We start from the raw sequence: 14,513 nt of genomic DNA, 5'->3' as shown, positions 1-14,513 counted from the left end.
TCTATTCCTTTCCAACATTGCGGAATATCTGATGATTCTGGTGGCGGAATGTAATTAGTTTGAACAACAGTTTTGAAATTGCACAAGGTAATAACCAGGTTTTTGTTTTGCAGGAATAGTTGTTCAAGGGTCAAACGGAGAATATGCTTTTCTGAGCAGGGAGGAGAGGCTGGAGGTCGTGCACCGGGTCCGTCAGAAGCTCCCGAAGGAGAAGATCCTCATAGCGGGATCAGGATGTGAATGTGTGTAACTTTATTATATACCGCTAATGTGCATAACAACGGCTGAAAACATCGCACAATCATCTGATCACCACAGTCATCTGGTACACAGTATTTCCATAACCGTGCACAACACCGTATTCTAGTCTTAGTATCAGCCATGATACCCCCATAACAATGCCACCTACAATGCTCCATTAGTGATGCAAACTGTGCCAACTGCAAAGCTCAATAACAGTGTGATCTGCGTTTCCTCCACAACAGTGTCACCCACAATGCTCTAAACCAGGGTCAGATAAAGTACTTGCAGAACAGTGTCACCCACAATGCTCTAAACCAGGGTCAGATAAAGTACTTGCAGAACAGTGTCACCCACAATGCTCTAAACCAGGGTCAGATAAAGTACTTGCAGAACAGTGTCACCCACAATGCTCTAAACCAGGGTCAGATAAAGTACTTGCAGAACAGTGTCACCCACAATGCTCTAAACCAGGGTCAGATAAAGTACTTGCAGAACAGTGTCACCCACAATGCTCTAAACCAGGGTCAGATAAAGTACTTGCAGAACAGGGTCACCCACAATGCTCTAAACCAGGGTCAGATAAAGTACTTGCAGAACAGTGCCAGCCACAATGCTCTAAACCAGGGTCAGATAAAGTACTTGCAGAACAGGGTCACCCACAATGCTCTAAACCAGGGTCAGATAAAGTACTTGCAGAACAGGGTCACCCACAATGCTCTAAACCAGGGTCAGATAAAGTACTTGCAGAACAGGGTCACCCACAATGCTCTAAACCAGGGTCAGATAAAGTACTTGCAGAACAGTGTCACCCACAATGCTCTAAACCAGGGTCAGATAAAGTACTTGCAGAACAGTGCCAGCCACAATGCTCTAAACCAGGGTCAGATAAAGTACTTGCAGAATAGTGTCACCCACAATGCTCTAAACCAGGGTCAGATAAAGTACTTGCAGAACAGTGTCACCCACAATGCTCTAAACCAGGGTCAGATAAAGTACTTGCAGAACAGTGTCACCCACAAGGCTCTAAACCAGGGTCAGATAAAGTACTTGCAGAACAGGGTCACCCACAATGCTCTAAACCAGGGTCAGATAAAGTACTTGCAGAACAGGGTCACCCACAATGCTCTAAACCAGGGTCAGATAAAGTACTTGCAGAACAGTGTCACCCACAATGTTCTAAACCAGGGTCAGATAAAGTACTTGCAGAACAGTGCCAGCCACAATGCTCTAAACCAGGGTCAGATAAAGTACGTGCAGGACAGGGTCACCCACAATGCTCTAAACCAGGGTCAGATAAAGTACTTGCAGAACAGGGTCACCCACAATGCTCTAAACCAGGGTCAGATAAAGTACTTGCAGAACAGGGTCACCCACAATGCTGTAAACCAGGGTCAGATAAAGTACTTGCAGAACAGGGTCACCCACAATGCTCTAAACCAGGGTCAGATAAAGTACTTGCAGAACAGTGTCACCCACAATGCTCTAAATCAGGGTCAGATAAAGTACTTGCAGAACAGTGTCACCCACAAGGCTCTAAACCAGGGTCAGATAAAGTACTTGCAGAACAGTGTCACCCACAATGCTCTAATCCAGGGTCAGATAAAGTACTTGCAGAACAGTGTCACCCACAATGCTCTAAACCAGGGTCAGATAAAGTACTTGCAGAACAGGGTCACCCACAATGCTCTAAACCAGGGTCAGATAAAGTACTTGCAGAACAGGGTCACCCACAATGCTCTAAACCAGGGTCAGATAAAGTACTTGCAGAACAGGGTCACCCACAATGCTCTAATCCAGGGTCAGATAAAGTACTTGCAGAACAGTGTCACCCACAATGCTCTAAACCAGGGTCAGATAAAGTACTTGCAGAACAGGGTCACCCACAATGCTCTAAACCAGGGTCAGATAAAGTACTTGCAGAACAGGGTCACCCACAATGCTCTAAACCAGGGTCAGATAAAATACTTGCAGAACAGTGTCACCCACAATGCTCTAATCCAGGGTCAGATAAAGTACTTGCAGAACAGTGTCACCCACAATGCTCTAAACCAGGGTCAGATAAAGTACTTGCAGAACAGTGTCACCCACAAGGCTCTAAACCAGGGTCAGATAAAGTACTTGCAGAACAGTGTCACCCACAATGCTCTAATCCAGGGTCAGATAAAGTACTTGCAGAACAGTGTCACCCACAATGCTCTAAACCAGGGTCAGATAAAGTACTTGCAGAACAGGGTCACCCACAATGCTCTAAACCAGGGTCAGATAAAGTACTTGCAGAACAGGGTCACCCACAATGCTCTAAACCAGGGTCAGATAAAGTACTTGCAGAACAGGGTCACCCACAATGCTCTAATCCAGGGTCAGATAAAGTACTTGCAGAACAGTGTCACCCACAATGCTCTAAACCAGGGTCAGATAAAGTACTTGCAGAACAGGGTCACCCACAATGCTCTAAACCAGGGTCAGATAAAGTACTTGCAGAACAGGGTCACCCACAATGCTCTAAACCAGGGTCAGATAAAATACTTGCAGAACAGTGTCACCCACAATGCTCTAATCCAGGGTCAGATAAAGTACTTGCAGAACAGTGCCAGCCACAATGCTCAACAAGGATCACAAAGAGATTTATTTATTTATTTATTTTTTAACAAGAATCTGCTTCAAAAACCTTGGTGGAATCTGAACTCCAATTTAGGCAGTGTCAAACCGGAAAACTGCAGAAAAAGAAAAACTCTTCGAACACCCCCTACCACCCCAAAGAAAAATAAGTGTTTCATAAAGCGGTTTGCGCTTGGAAAAAATTTTTTTTTTTGAAAACTCCGTGTGAACATAGCCTTACAGTGCAAGCTGCAGAACCTCCATGACAGTGCCACCAATACAGGGACAACTAAGGCTGAGAAGCCGGCCATGCCCCTCGTTTCTGTCTACAGCTTCTCCAGGCCTGTCCCCTCGAATAGTCTAAAAACCAGCTGTAACATTTTCCCAGCTATGCTCTGATAAATGACACAAAGGATTCATCCAACAGGGGGGATGATTTACAGGGAGCGACTGTGCAGTGCGTCCGCATTATCGATGGACTGCCATGTGATTAACGAGAGTCAAAATTGTCACCATAGATTAAGGAATCAACCTCCGACAGCTGAGGAAATAGGAGCTCCCAAGAGCAAAATGCAGATTTGATGAGTAATGGACATTTCTCGGGGGCCTTTTATCTTTTCAGAATTTAATAGCCGCATTTATATAGAGATAATTGCGTTTCTAGAAATCCGCATAATTATGGGTAACGCTAATGTTTTTTTTTTTTTTTTAAAGTTATCCGATTTTGAAAAAATTCCTTTTTTAAATATTAGGGATAGTCTCCTGTCCTGGAGGACCCGGCATTACATGAACAGCCTATTGATTTCAGTGAGCACCGTGTAATGCTTCGATTCTCCTGTGGGGGCACTGCAGGTAAACTGAACACTTCCTTCCAGGTTTCTCTTCAGTTGAAACAGACGACTGATGGTTTCAGGAACAGGATTCCCTATTGTCAAGGGACCATTACTAATAAACATGGATTCAGCTTATAAAAGAAGTTTTATGCTTTAATCTATCACATATTTGTGATTTATTATCACCCAACATAGACAAAATATTAGGAAATTGCAGATTACATCCAGCAATCATCTATGCAATATATTTAGCCAACGTAAGAGAGATTCATACTGGATGAAGGAGTATTGAGTGTGTAGACTCCTGGATAAGTAAAATATACAGTATGTGGACGCCTTTGGGTAATATATATATTTTTTTTACTTAAATTAATTAATTAATTTATTTTATGCTAAAAAAGAAAATAATTTTTGCAATTGGATTTCATTAAAAAAATATTGCACCATTTGACTTTTACACATTGCAGACTGCAGAATAAATTAACTGAGAATTTGTCAGTGAGCTCCTTCTGATGGGGAGGTTATACCTCCATTATCTGTCTTTTACTGAGCTCCTCTGTGTTGATTTATCCTCTGTGTTGATTTATGACCACAAAGTTCAGCGCAACTTTCAAGAGGTCATAAATTAGCAGAGAGGTGGTCAGAAAAAGACCGATAAGAGTTTCCAACCTGAAGGACTGGACATGTTGGATGTAGTGCTATTTTTTATATGTACTTTCTTGTGTTAATATGTTTTTCTTGTGCTGTTTCAAGCTACGCAGGCCACCATAGAAATGAGCCGTCAGATGGGGGAGGCCGGAGCGGAGGCCGTTCTTGTGGTGACACCTTGTTACTATCGCGGTAGAATGACCAGTTCTGCTCTCATACACCATTACACTAAGGTATTGATATAGGGGAGGAGTGACCGGAGGTTATATGGGAGCAGGTACGTTCCTGAGAAGTGCTCGTCAAACTTTATCACATTTCCTAATTTTAGGTTGCAGACTCCTCCCCTGTGCCCATTATCCTCTACAATGTTCCCGGAAACACAGGGCTGGACGTACCTGTTGATGCTGTTGTTGCTTTGGCCGAACACCCAAATATCATAGGGATCAAGGACAGTGGAGGAGATGTAAGTCTTGATATACTTGTGAGATCATATATTCCCAGGGGCGTAAACTAACTTTTTAACTACAGATTTTAACCATTTGTCTAAAATATCAATGTAAAGTTTCTGCTGTGTAGAATACTGTTATCTAGAATAGTAGAGAAATAAAACAATTACTATAGTCCAAATATACAGTAACCCAACTTTAGTAGAGACAGCACCAAAACAATGTTCAGTACATAAATACAGTACACAGACCAAACTGAGTACATGCAGAACTAGAAACAAGTTCAGTACATAAATACAGCACAAGGACTAAGCTCAGCACATAGAATCAGAATCAAACTCAGTACACATATACAGCACAAGGATCAAGATGAGTACATTCAGAATTTAACTTAGTACATATAAAAGCCAAGCTGAGTACATACAGAAACAAATTCAGTACATAAATACAGCACAAGAACCAAACTAAGTACATAGAGAATAAGAATCAAACTCAGTACATGTATTCAGCACAAGCATCAAGTTGGGTAAATAGAATAATGGCATCAATCTCAGCATATATATATTTATATATATATATCAATAAAACCAAGCAGAGCAAATACAGTACCTGAAGAAACTCATTACATATATACAGCATAAGGAAAATGCCGTGTGTATTCAATAACCGGTGTGTGTGTATATATATATATATATATATATATATATATATATATATATATATATATATATATATATATATATATATATATATATAATTATATAGCACAAGAACCTATCCGAGAACATACAATGCCAGGGCAAAACTCAGTACATATATAAAGTACAAGGATCAAGCTAAGTACATACAGGATCAATCCCAAGCCCAAATCATACATGTAGCACAAGGACCAAGCTCAATATGTACAGTATCCAAGCCAGGCTCAGTACATACAGTGCCTACAAGTAGTATTCAACCCCCTGCAGATTTAGCAGGTTTACACATTTGGAATTAACTTGGCATTGTGACATTTGGACTGTAGATCAGCCTGGAAGTGTGAAATGCACTGCAGCAAAAAAGAATGTTATTTCTTTGTTTATTTTTTTTTTAAATTGCGAAAAGTCTTTTCAGAGGGTCATTTATTATTCAACCCCTCAACCCACCAGAATTCTGTTTGGTTCCCCTAAAGTATTAAGAAGTAGTTCAGGCACAAAGAACAATGAGCTTCACATGTTTGGATTAATTATCTCTTTTTCCAGCCTTTTCTGACTATTTAAGACCCTCCCCAAACTTGTGAACAGCACTCATACATGGTCAACATGGGAAAGACAAAGGAGCATTCCAAGGCCATCAGAGACAAGATCGTGGAGGGTCACAAGGCTGGCAAGGGGTACAAAACCCTTTCCAAGGAGTTGGGCCTACCTGTCTCCACTGTTGGGAGCATCATCCGGAAGTGGAAGGCTTATGGAACTACTGTTAGCCTTCCATGGCCTGGACAGCCTTTGAAAGTTTCCACCCGTGCCGAGGCCAGGCTTGTTCGAAGAGTCAAGGCTAACCCAAGGACAACAAGGAAGGAGCTCCGGGAAGATCTCATGGCAGTGGGGACATTGGTTTCAGTCAATACCATAAGTAACGTACTCCACCGCAATGGTCTCCGTTCCAGACGAGCCCGTAAGGTACCTTTACTTTCAAAGCGTCATGTCAAGGCTCGTCTACAGTTTGCTCATGATCACTTGGAGGACTCTGAGACTGACTGGTTCAAGGTTCTCTGGTCTGATGAGACCAAGATCGAGATCTTTGGTGCCAACCACACACGTGATGTTTGGAGACTGGATGGCACTGCATATGACCCCAAGAGTACCATCCCTACAGTCAAGCATGGAGGTGGCAGCATCATGCTGTGGGGCTGTTTCTCAGCCAAGGGGCCTGGCCATCTGGTCCGCATCCATGGGAAGATGGATGGCACGGCCTACCTGGAGATTTTGGCCAAGAACCTCCGCTCCTCCATCAAGGATCTTAAGATGGGTCGTCATTTCATCTTCCAACAAGACAACGACCCAAAGCACACAGCCAAGAAAACCAAGGCCTGGTTCAAGAGGCAAAAAATCAAGGTGTTTCAGTGGCCTAGTCAGTTTCCTGACCTTAATCCAATTGAAAACTTGTGGAAGGAGCTCAAGATTAAAGTCCACATGAGACACCCAAAGAACCTAGATAACTTGGAGAAGATCTGCATGGAGGAGTGGGCCAAGATAACTCCAGAGACCTGTGCCGGCCTGATCAGGTCTTATAAAAGACCATTATTAGCTGTAATTGCAAACAAAGGTTATTCCACAAAATATTAAACCTAGGGGTTGAATAATAATTGACCCACACTTTTATGTTTAAAATTTATAAAAATTTAACTGAGCAACAAAACTTTTTGGTTTGTAAGATTTATGCATCTGTTAATAAATCCTGCTCTTGTTTGAAGGCTCTAACTTATTTGCATCTTATTAAACCTGCTAAATCTGCAGGGGGTTGAATACTACTTGTAGGCACTGTATATACAGCACAAAGACCAAACTCCGTACAAACAGTACCAGAATCAATACACACAGATATTTACAATTATTATTATTTTTAGACCTACTACATAGTGGGATAGGATCTTGGAGATGGGAATACCCCTTTAATCCTAATTTGCCTTCCTTATGGGCAGATTTACTTTGTCCTGACAGCTGCAAACAGTATGTAACTGATGTTTCTTGAGCCTGCTGTAGGAAATCAGTAAACACTAAAGGCCCTCATATGTCCTGCATCCATGTCCAGCTTTGTTTTAAAACATTCCCTTTTAAGAGTATTTGGTCCAAAATTGAAGACATATTGGAACGTTCATCAAACCTGGCTCATATGTTTCTGTCTTTGGCCATGTTGGGTTCCTCAGGCCCACCAGGGAAAATGACTGAGGCTATCCTCTATCTGTACAGATCAGCTTTTAGTTTCCTGTAACCTGTTCTTATCATTATATAACACAGCTCGTATTAAACATGACATTTAACTCTTGGACCCAAAGAACTTTCCAGCATAAAACCCAAATCTGTGTCTTTAGATAGATCCCAGTAGACCTGATGTGACTCCTATGTGTCTAAATAATGTAGTAAAATTAGGGACAGTGATGACATCACTAATTTATTCTTAGCAGTGACGTCATCATTCTTCTATTCATGCTTCAGATCACACGTATAGGACTGATCATCCACAGGACCCAGCACCTGGACTTCCAGGTGTTGTCTGGATCTGCGGGATTCCTCCTGGCCGGATACTCAGTTGGTAAGTGAAATCTGCATCATCAGATTTATAGCAATTGATTAAAAAAATTAAAATTGCAGCCTTGAATGCCTTCATTTCCAGAAAGAACACCGCACTTGTCCATGGATTGTTGCTGGTAATACCACTTAGTTCTACTTACTTTCATGTCTGCAACCTGTAGACAAAAGGGGTGCTGTTTCCAGTCACAAGCTATTCTTTACTTTTTTTTTGTCCTGGACAACACCTTTAACGTGGGATGAAAAAAATGATAATTACTTACCGGTAATTTGATTTTCCAGAGCCATGACAGCACCGCACATTGAGAGATGGTATCCGCCACCAGGAACAGGAAACCTGTAGCAGAGATAAAAGAAGTGGGCGGCACCTCTCTCCTCAGTTTTTGTTTCAGAGTACGCAAGGTAAGTGCCAAATCAGTACACCTGTATATTACATAACAAGGTCACTCTTATACACCTTCTTTTACTTTTAATGTTTTTTTTTTTTTTGTGCATCACACAACCATCACCAAGATAGGGCGGGAACTAATGCGGTGCTGTCATGGCTCTGGAAAATCAAATTACCGGTAAGTAATTATAATTTTTTCCCTTCCCCATGACAGCACCGCACATTGAGAGGAAGAAATAGAATAGAATCCTAGTGTGGGACAACAGCAGATAACACTTTCCTACCGAAGCCTAGATTTGAGGGTCCTAGGTCTAGCCTGTAGTGGTGGAAGAAAGTGGATGGTGAGGACCATACTGCTGCTATGCAAATCTGTTCTACAGACGCATTTGCCCTTTCAGCCCAAGATGTGGCTATGGCCCTTGTAGAGTGAGCCCTTATACCCAGTGGGGGAGTCTAGCTTGAGGAAGAGTAAGATAGTGAAAAAGCCACACGAAGCCACCGTGCAATAGATGATTTTGAAGCTTTCTTACCCCTGTTTGCCCCCTGGAAGGAGACAAAAAGGGCTGACGACTGTCGCCAAGGTTTTGACATTTCTATGTATTGGAGTAGGCAACGTCTAACGTCAAGGCAATGAAAGGCTTGTTCTTCCTGGGATTGTGGATTTTCACAAAATGAGGGTAAAATTATTTCCTGGTCCCTGTGAAATTTTGAATTGACCTTTGGGAAGAAGGCCGGGTCAGTTTTAATTATTACTCTGTCCTCCAGAAAGGTAGTATATGGAGGATTTACAGAAATAGCTTGCAGCTCGCAGATACGCCGAGGGCAACCAGGAGTACTGTTTTTAAAGTTAAGGCCTTCTGCGAAATAGACGTAAAAGGCTCAAAAGGAGGAGAAGTTAAGGCATTTAGGACTAAATTTAGATACCAGGGAGCCACCTTGGGTAATAATTTTGAGGGTCTCGCTGCAAATGAGGCTCGGATGAACCGATAGACCCAGGGGTGATCTGCAAGTTTTTGGTCAAACAAGGCACTCACGGCAGAGACTTGTACTTTTAGGGTGTTAGTAGATAACCCTCTTTCCAGCCCTTTTTGAAGGAATTCTAGTATTTCTTTTACCAGGACTTTCTGGCTCGTATTTGACAACTGTCGTCCCGAAAATTCCAGGAATTTTTCCCATATCTTTTGGTACTTGTCCAATGTTACTTTCTTTCTGCTGGTGAGCAGAGTGTCTACTAAAGAGGTCGAAAAACCCTTTGCTAGTAACAGTCCCCTCTCAAGTTCCAGGCAGTGAGATGGAGTCTGTGCACTTGAGGATGTAGCACTGGGCCCTGGTGTAGAAGATTTGGGATGTCCGTGAGGATCCATGGGTCCGAGATAGACATGGGTCTGAGCCATGTGAACCATGCCCTTCTCGGCCAAAAGGGTGCTACAAGGATTATCCGTGCCTTGTCCTCTCGAATCTTCTTTAGAACTATTGGAATCAATTGAATTGGAGGAAATGCATACCCTAGATGAAAGTTCCTTTTGGGTGTTCTTTTGGATTGGGGGAGTAGAACCCGTTTACCTGTCGTTTTTTTCTTGTGGCAAATAAATCTATTTCTGGCATGCCCCAGATATCACAGATTTTCCCAAATACGTCTTGATTCAGGGACCATTCTCCCTGGCATAATACATGACGACTTAAGAAGTCCGCCACAAGTTTTTCTGTTCCTTTTAAGTGTGTTCCAGATAAGGACAAAAGGTTGCTTTCTGCCCATTCGAAGAGTTGTTTTGCTTCCGTCATCAGTGGTGTCGATCTTGTTCCTCCTTGTCGTTTTATGTAAGCTATAGCGGTACTGTTGTCGAACAGTATTGTGACGTGTTTTCCTTGGACTTTTTTGTCTGCATGGAGAAGTGCTCACCTTACAGCTGTCAACTCTTTTAGGTTGGAGGATGCCGTTCTCATTGAGGGTTCCCACGGACCCTGTAGAACTAGATCTGACAGGTGTGCTCCCCAACCTAATGGCCCTGCATCTGTAGTTAGTACTACCGGGTTTTGAATTGACCATGGTACAGCATTTATTAAGTTTTCCGTGCCCAGCCACCACTTTAATGGTTCTTGTACCTGCGGTGATAGGAGAATCTTCCGATTCAGATTGCATGGAACCACCGACTGTTTGGACAAGATCTGATGTTGTAATTCTCTTGTATGGGCTTGCGCCCACTTGACCGCTGGAATTGTCGCTGTTAGGACCCCTAGAAGTGACATCGCGGACCTTAGAGCTATGGGTTGGCCCGTCTGTTCCCGGCATATTTTTTGAAGGACGGAGTGAACCTTCCTGTCTGGGAGAACACATTTTATCTCGATCGAATTCAGCTGGATTCCCAGGAATTCCTGTATCTCGGTTGGATTTAGTCTTGACTTTTTGAAGTTTATCATCCAATTTTGTCAGTATTTCCAGTACCTTTGTGACCACCTTTCTGCATTTTTGTTTGTTGTCTGCTATAACAATAAAATCGTCTAAATAGGGTACCACCAGTAGATCTTTCTTGCGTAAGGCCTCTTTCACACTTCAGTTGTTTGGTGTCAGTCACTACCGACATAGTGATGGATTGACGGATCCGTCACAATTGTTGAGAAAACGGTTCTAACGCATCCGTTTTTTTGACGGATCCGTTACTTGGGGGTTGTCTGGGAAAAGTATCTACTTTTTGGAGCATGCGCAATTGAAAAAACGGATTGGGGCGACGGATCCGCCGAAAAAACGGTTGCGGCGGATCCGTCGCCCATAGGCGGCCATTCTATGGAATGGCGGACGCGACCGATCCGTCGCGATCCGCCATTTCGGCGTTGACAAAAAACGTTTCAATGTCCGTCTATTTTCAGAAAACGTCCGCCAAATTTCGACGGATCCGTCGCATGGCGGATGGACCGGACAACCATCCGTCACAATCCGTCGCTAATGCAAGTCTATGGGAAAATAACGGATCTGTCAAAAAAAATTGACGGATCCGTTATTTGAGCAAAATGGCGGTTTTAGACTGGCGCCAAACAACTGAAGTGTGAAAGAGGCCTAAGATGCAACTTCCGATATTATTTTTGTAAATATACGGGGAGCTACTGAGACCCGGAAGGTAAGGCACCGATATTGTAGGTGAGTGGGAACCTGAGCAATTTCTACTACCAATCTTAGGTATTGCTAGTGTTCTTCGCAGATTGGTACATGGTAATAGGCGTCGGTTAAGTCTATTACTACCATGTAACACCTCGGACTGAGTAACTTCACTGTCGACTTTAGAGTCTCCATTTTGAACCTTTCCACCCGGATATATTGGTTTAACGATTTTAGGTTGAATATCGTTCTCATTGAACCGTCTGGTTTTGGTGTAAGGAAAAGGGTACTGTAGAACCCTTGTCCCACTTGTTGATGTGGTACCTTTTTTAATACTTTTTTCTGTAGAAGGATTCAAATTTCTTTCTCTAGTGTGGCCTGATTTTTCTTGGCCACTTGAGTGAATATTAGGCTGTGTGCACACGTTGCGTTTTTTTTTTTTTGCAATTTTTGAGCCCATGATGCATTTTTTCCATGAAAAAAATGCATCGTGGTAAAAAACGTTCAGTAATTTTGCGGATTTTTTGCATTTTTCCCGCTATTTAATGCATTGGGAAGCTCCGGAAAAAAATGCGTCAAACCTGCCGCTTTCTGTATTGAGGGTATGGCCTCTAACAGTCTTTCTCTCGGGCATTTATTTTTAATTTGCTCAGTTAATTCCTCCAACCACTTAACCATAGCACGAGCTGTGCAAGTGGCGGCAACCCCAGGCGGCAATGACCACGCTGACGCTTCCCAAGCGGATCTTAAGGAAGCATCAGCCTTCTTGTCAAGGGGGTCTTTAAAGGCACCCATATCCTCAAATTGTAGGGCAATTCCTTTAGAGGTGCTGGCGATGGCCGCATCTAATTTTGGGTCTGTCTCCCATTTATCACAGACTTCCTCATCAAACGGATATTTACATTTTAGTGTCTGTGGTACCAACATCTTTTTTGTTAGGTTTTTTTCCACTCTCTTTTTATTAAATTTAGGAGGCTTTCATGAGAAAGGAAAAACCTTACGTTTTTTCCCTTCTAAATTGCTAAACAGAGTCTTGTACCGTGTGTTGTTTCTTGGGCGTTTCACCTCCCATAGTGGACCTAACCAATTTTAGCAATTCCCCAATATTCTCGGATAAAAAATAAGGGCGGCCACACTCCTCATCCGATGAGTCTAGTTCTGATATTTCGGAGGGGGTTCATTCTCCCAGCTCTTCCTCGGAATCTATATCAGAGCTTTGGTTTTGGTCCAGCACACCCTCTCACGCCGGCGTGTGACGTCACTTCTGGCGCGACCGGAAGACGTCACCCATTCAGTCGGCGCCGGCATCGTGATGGGCACGCCTGCACCCCGGCCCAGCCTCCTGACAAGAGCGGCCGCCGGGGAGTCCAGCAAGGGGGACGAGCACGGCCATACAGCTCCCCTTAGCCATGATTACAAGGCCCAGCTGCAGCCCCCCCTGGACCTCGACCTCCGGACCGGAAAACATCAGAGGGGGATCCCTCCGGAGGTATTTTCAGCAAAGGCATCCGCCTGCAGGAACAGGAAACCAAGAACTGAGGAGAGAGGTGCCGACCCCTTCTTTTTTCTCTGCTACAGGTTTTCTGTTCCTGGGGAAGGATACCATCTCTCAATGTGCGGTGCTGTCATGGGGAAGGGAAAAATAGCAATTCTCTGACCAGCAGGGAAAAATGATGTTGATTTTGTGTGGAGAAAGTGACCCATCCATTAATGCAATGTATGATGATGAATTAGAGAATTATTCCCAACTTCATTAATTGGTATTGTCGGATAGAGCTTGTAAATTCAAGCACTTTTGCAATTTACTTCTTATTCAAATTTTCAGCCGTTCTTGAGATATTTACACTTTTGTTTACAGCATGTTGCCTTGGAGACCGACCGCCACAGTGGTGGTCGGTTTCTTAGACAACGAGCTGTAACCAAAAGAAAAAGTGTTAATATCTCAAGAACGGCTGAAAATTTTAATAAGCAGTAAATTGCAAAAGTGCTTGTATTTACAAGCTCTATCCAACTATAGCCATCTGAGAATGCAATGAAGGTGCAGAGGGGAATTCAGTCAAGTGAGAAATGATTAGCTAGAAAAAAGCAGCGCAGAGCATTTCAGGAAAAAAGTACAATGCATTCATATTGTTGTAGGTAGTGTGCTGAGGTGGAAATCACCAAATGTGACATCATGTGAGGAGGGCAATGGAGGAAAGTAAGAGATCACAACCTGAACGCTGAGCTAGATTCTGAAAACAGCAGCATCCCCAGCAGCAGCACAGTGTATTTCAGGAGATGGAGGTGCTGAAAGGGTATGAAGAAGCAGGGGGCCCCTTTGTGGGTGGGGGCCATGGTCATTTGCCCAGTTTGTGACCTCCTGCTGCCAACAAACTGCAAGTCGCATCTTCTCACATCTAAAGTGTATAATGATTGTAACAATTTAAATTATTTTTGTGGTTACCTTCCCCCTCCCCCCAAAAAAACCCAAAAACGATTGTCCTAATTTTCCCTTCGGTTGTCATGCTTTAGAGCAGTAAAGGGCTTCATGGATACTTCCTTGGTGGCAGTGAAGATGTTAAATGTGTCATCTCCAGTGATCTGGGGCAGTTAAGAGGTTAATAGTAAATCACTGGTGATCTAGGGTTGTGAAGGGGTTAATTGTAAAAACCCCTGGCAATCTAGGGCAGAATAGGGGGGTTAGTGGTTACATCCCCGGTTGGTCCAAGCCAAAGCCATGATGGTCATTACAACTGCTAATAGTATTATCCCGGGTGGCCTAGAGCAGAGAAGGGTTAAATGACAATATCCTTGGTGATACAGGTCAGTGAAGGGATAATTGGGACTATGCATGGTGACCTAGGGCAATGAATGTGTTAATAGTCACATCCCCTGTGGTCTGCCCTATCCCACCAGGAATATTACTATTAACACATTCATTTCTCTAGCTCACCAGGAATTTACCAATAATCCCTTCACTGACCTGTATCACCAAGGATATTG

At 43.1% G+C, this 14,513-nt stretch overlaps 1 protein-coding gene across 1 annotated transcript in view; it reads left to right on the top strand.

The window, feature by feature from the left end:
• HOGA1 (4-hydroxy-2-oxoglutarate aldolase 1) overlaps positions 1 to 14,513 on the top strand; it is a 61,773-nt gene that overhangs the window by 4,873 nt on the left and 42,387 nt on the right. The window contains exons 3-6 of the mRNA XM_069755905.1: positions 114 to 242; positions 4,428 to 4,555; positions 4,651 to 4,785; positions 7,960 to 8,056. Of these exons, the coding sequence (XP_069612006.1) occupies positions 114 to 242; positions 4,428 to 4,555; positions 4,651 to 4,785; positions 7,960 to 8,056 (489 nt within the window). The remainder of the gene's footprint in view (positions 1 to 113; positions 243 to 4,427; positions 4,556 to 4,650; positions 4,786 to 7,959; positions 8,057 to 14,513) is intronic.

Source organism: Ranitomeya imitator, chromosome 2 (genome assembly GCF_032444005.1).
Source record: "Ranitomeya imitator isolate aRanImi1 chromosome 2, aRanImi1.pri, whole genome shotgun sequence".
Lineage (NCBI taxonomy): Eukaryota > Metazoa > Chordata > Amphibia > Anura > Dendrobatidae > Ranitomeya > Ranitomeya imitator.
Note: the sequence above shows the minus strand (reverse complement) of the source record. Positions and strands in the feature narration are given on the sequence as shown.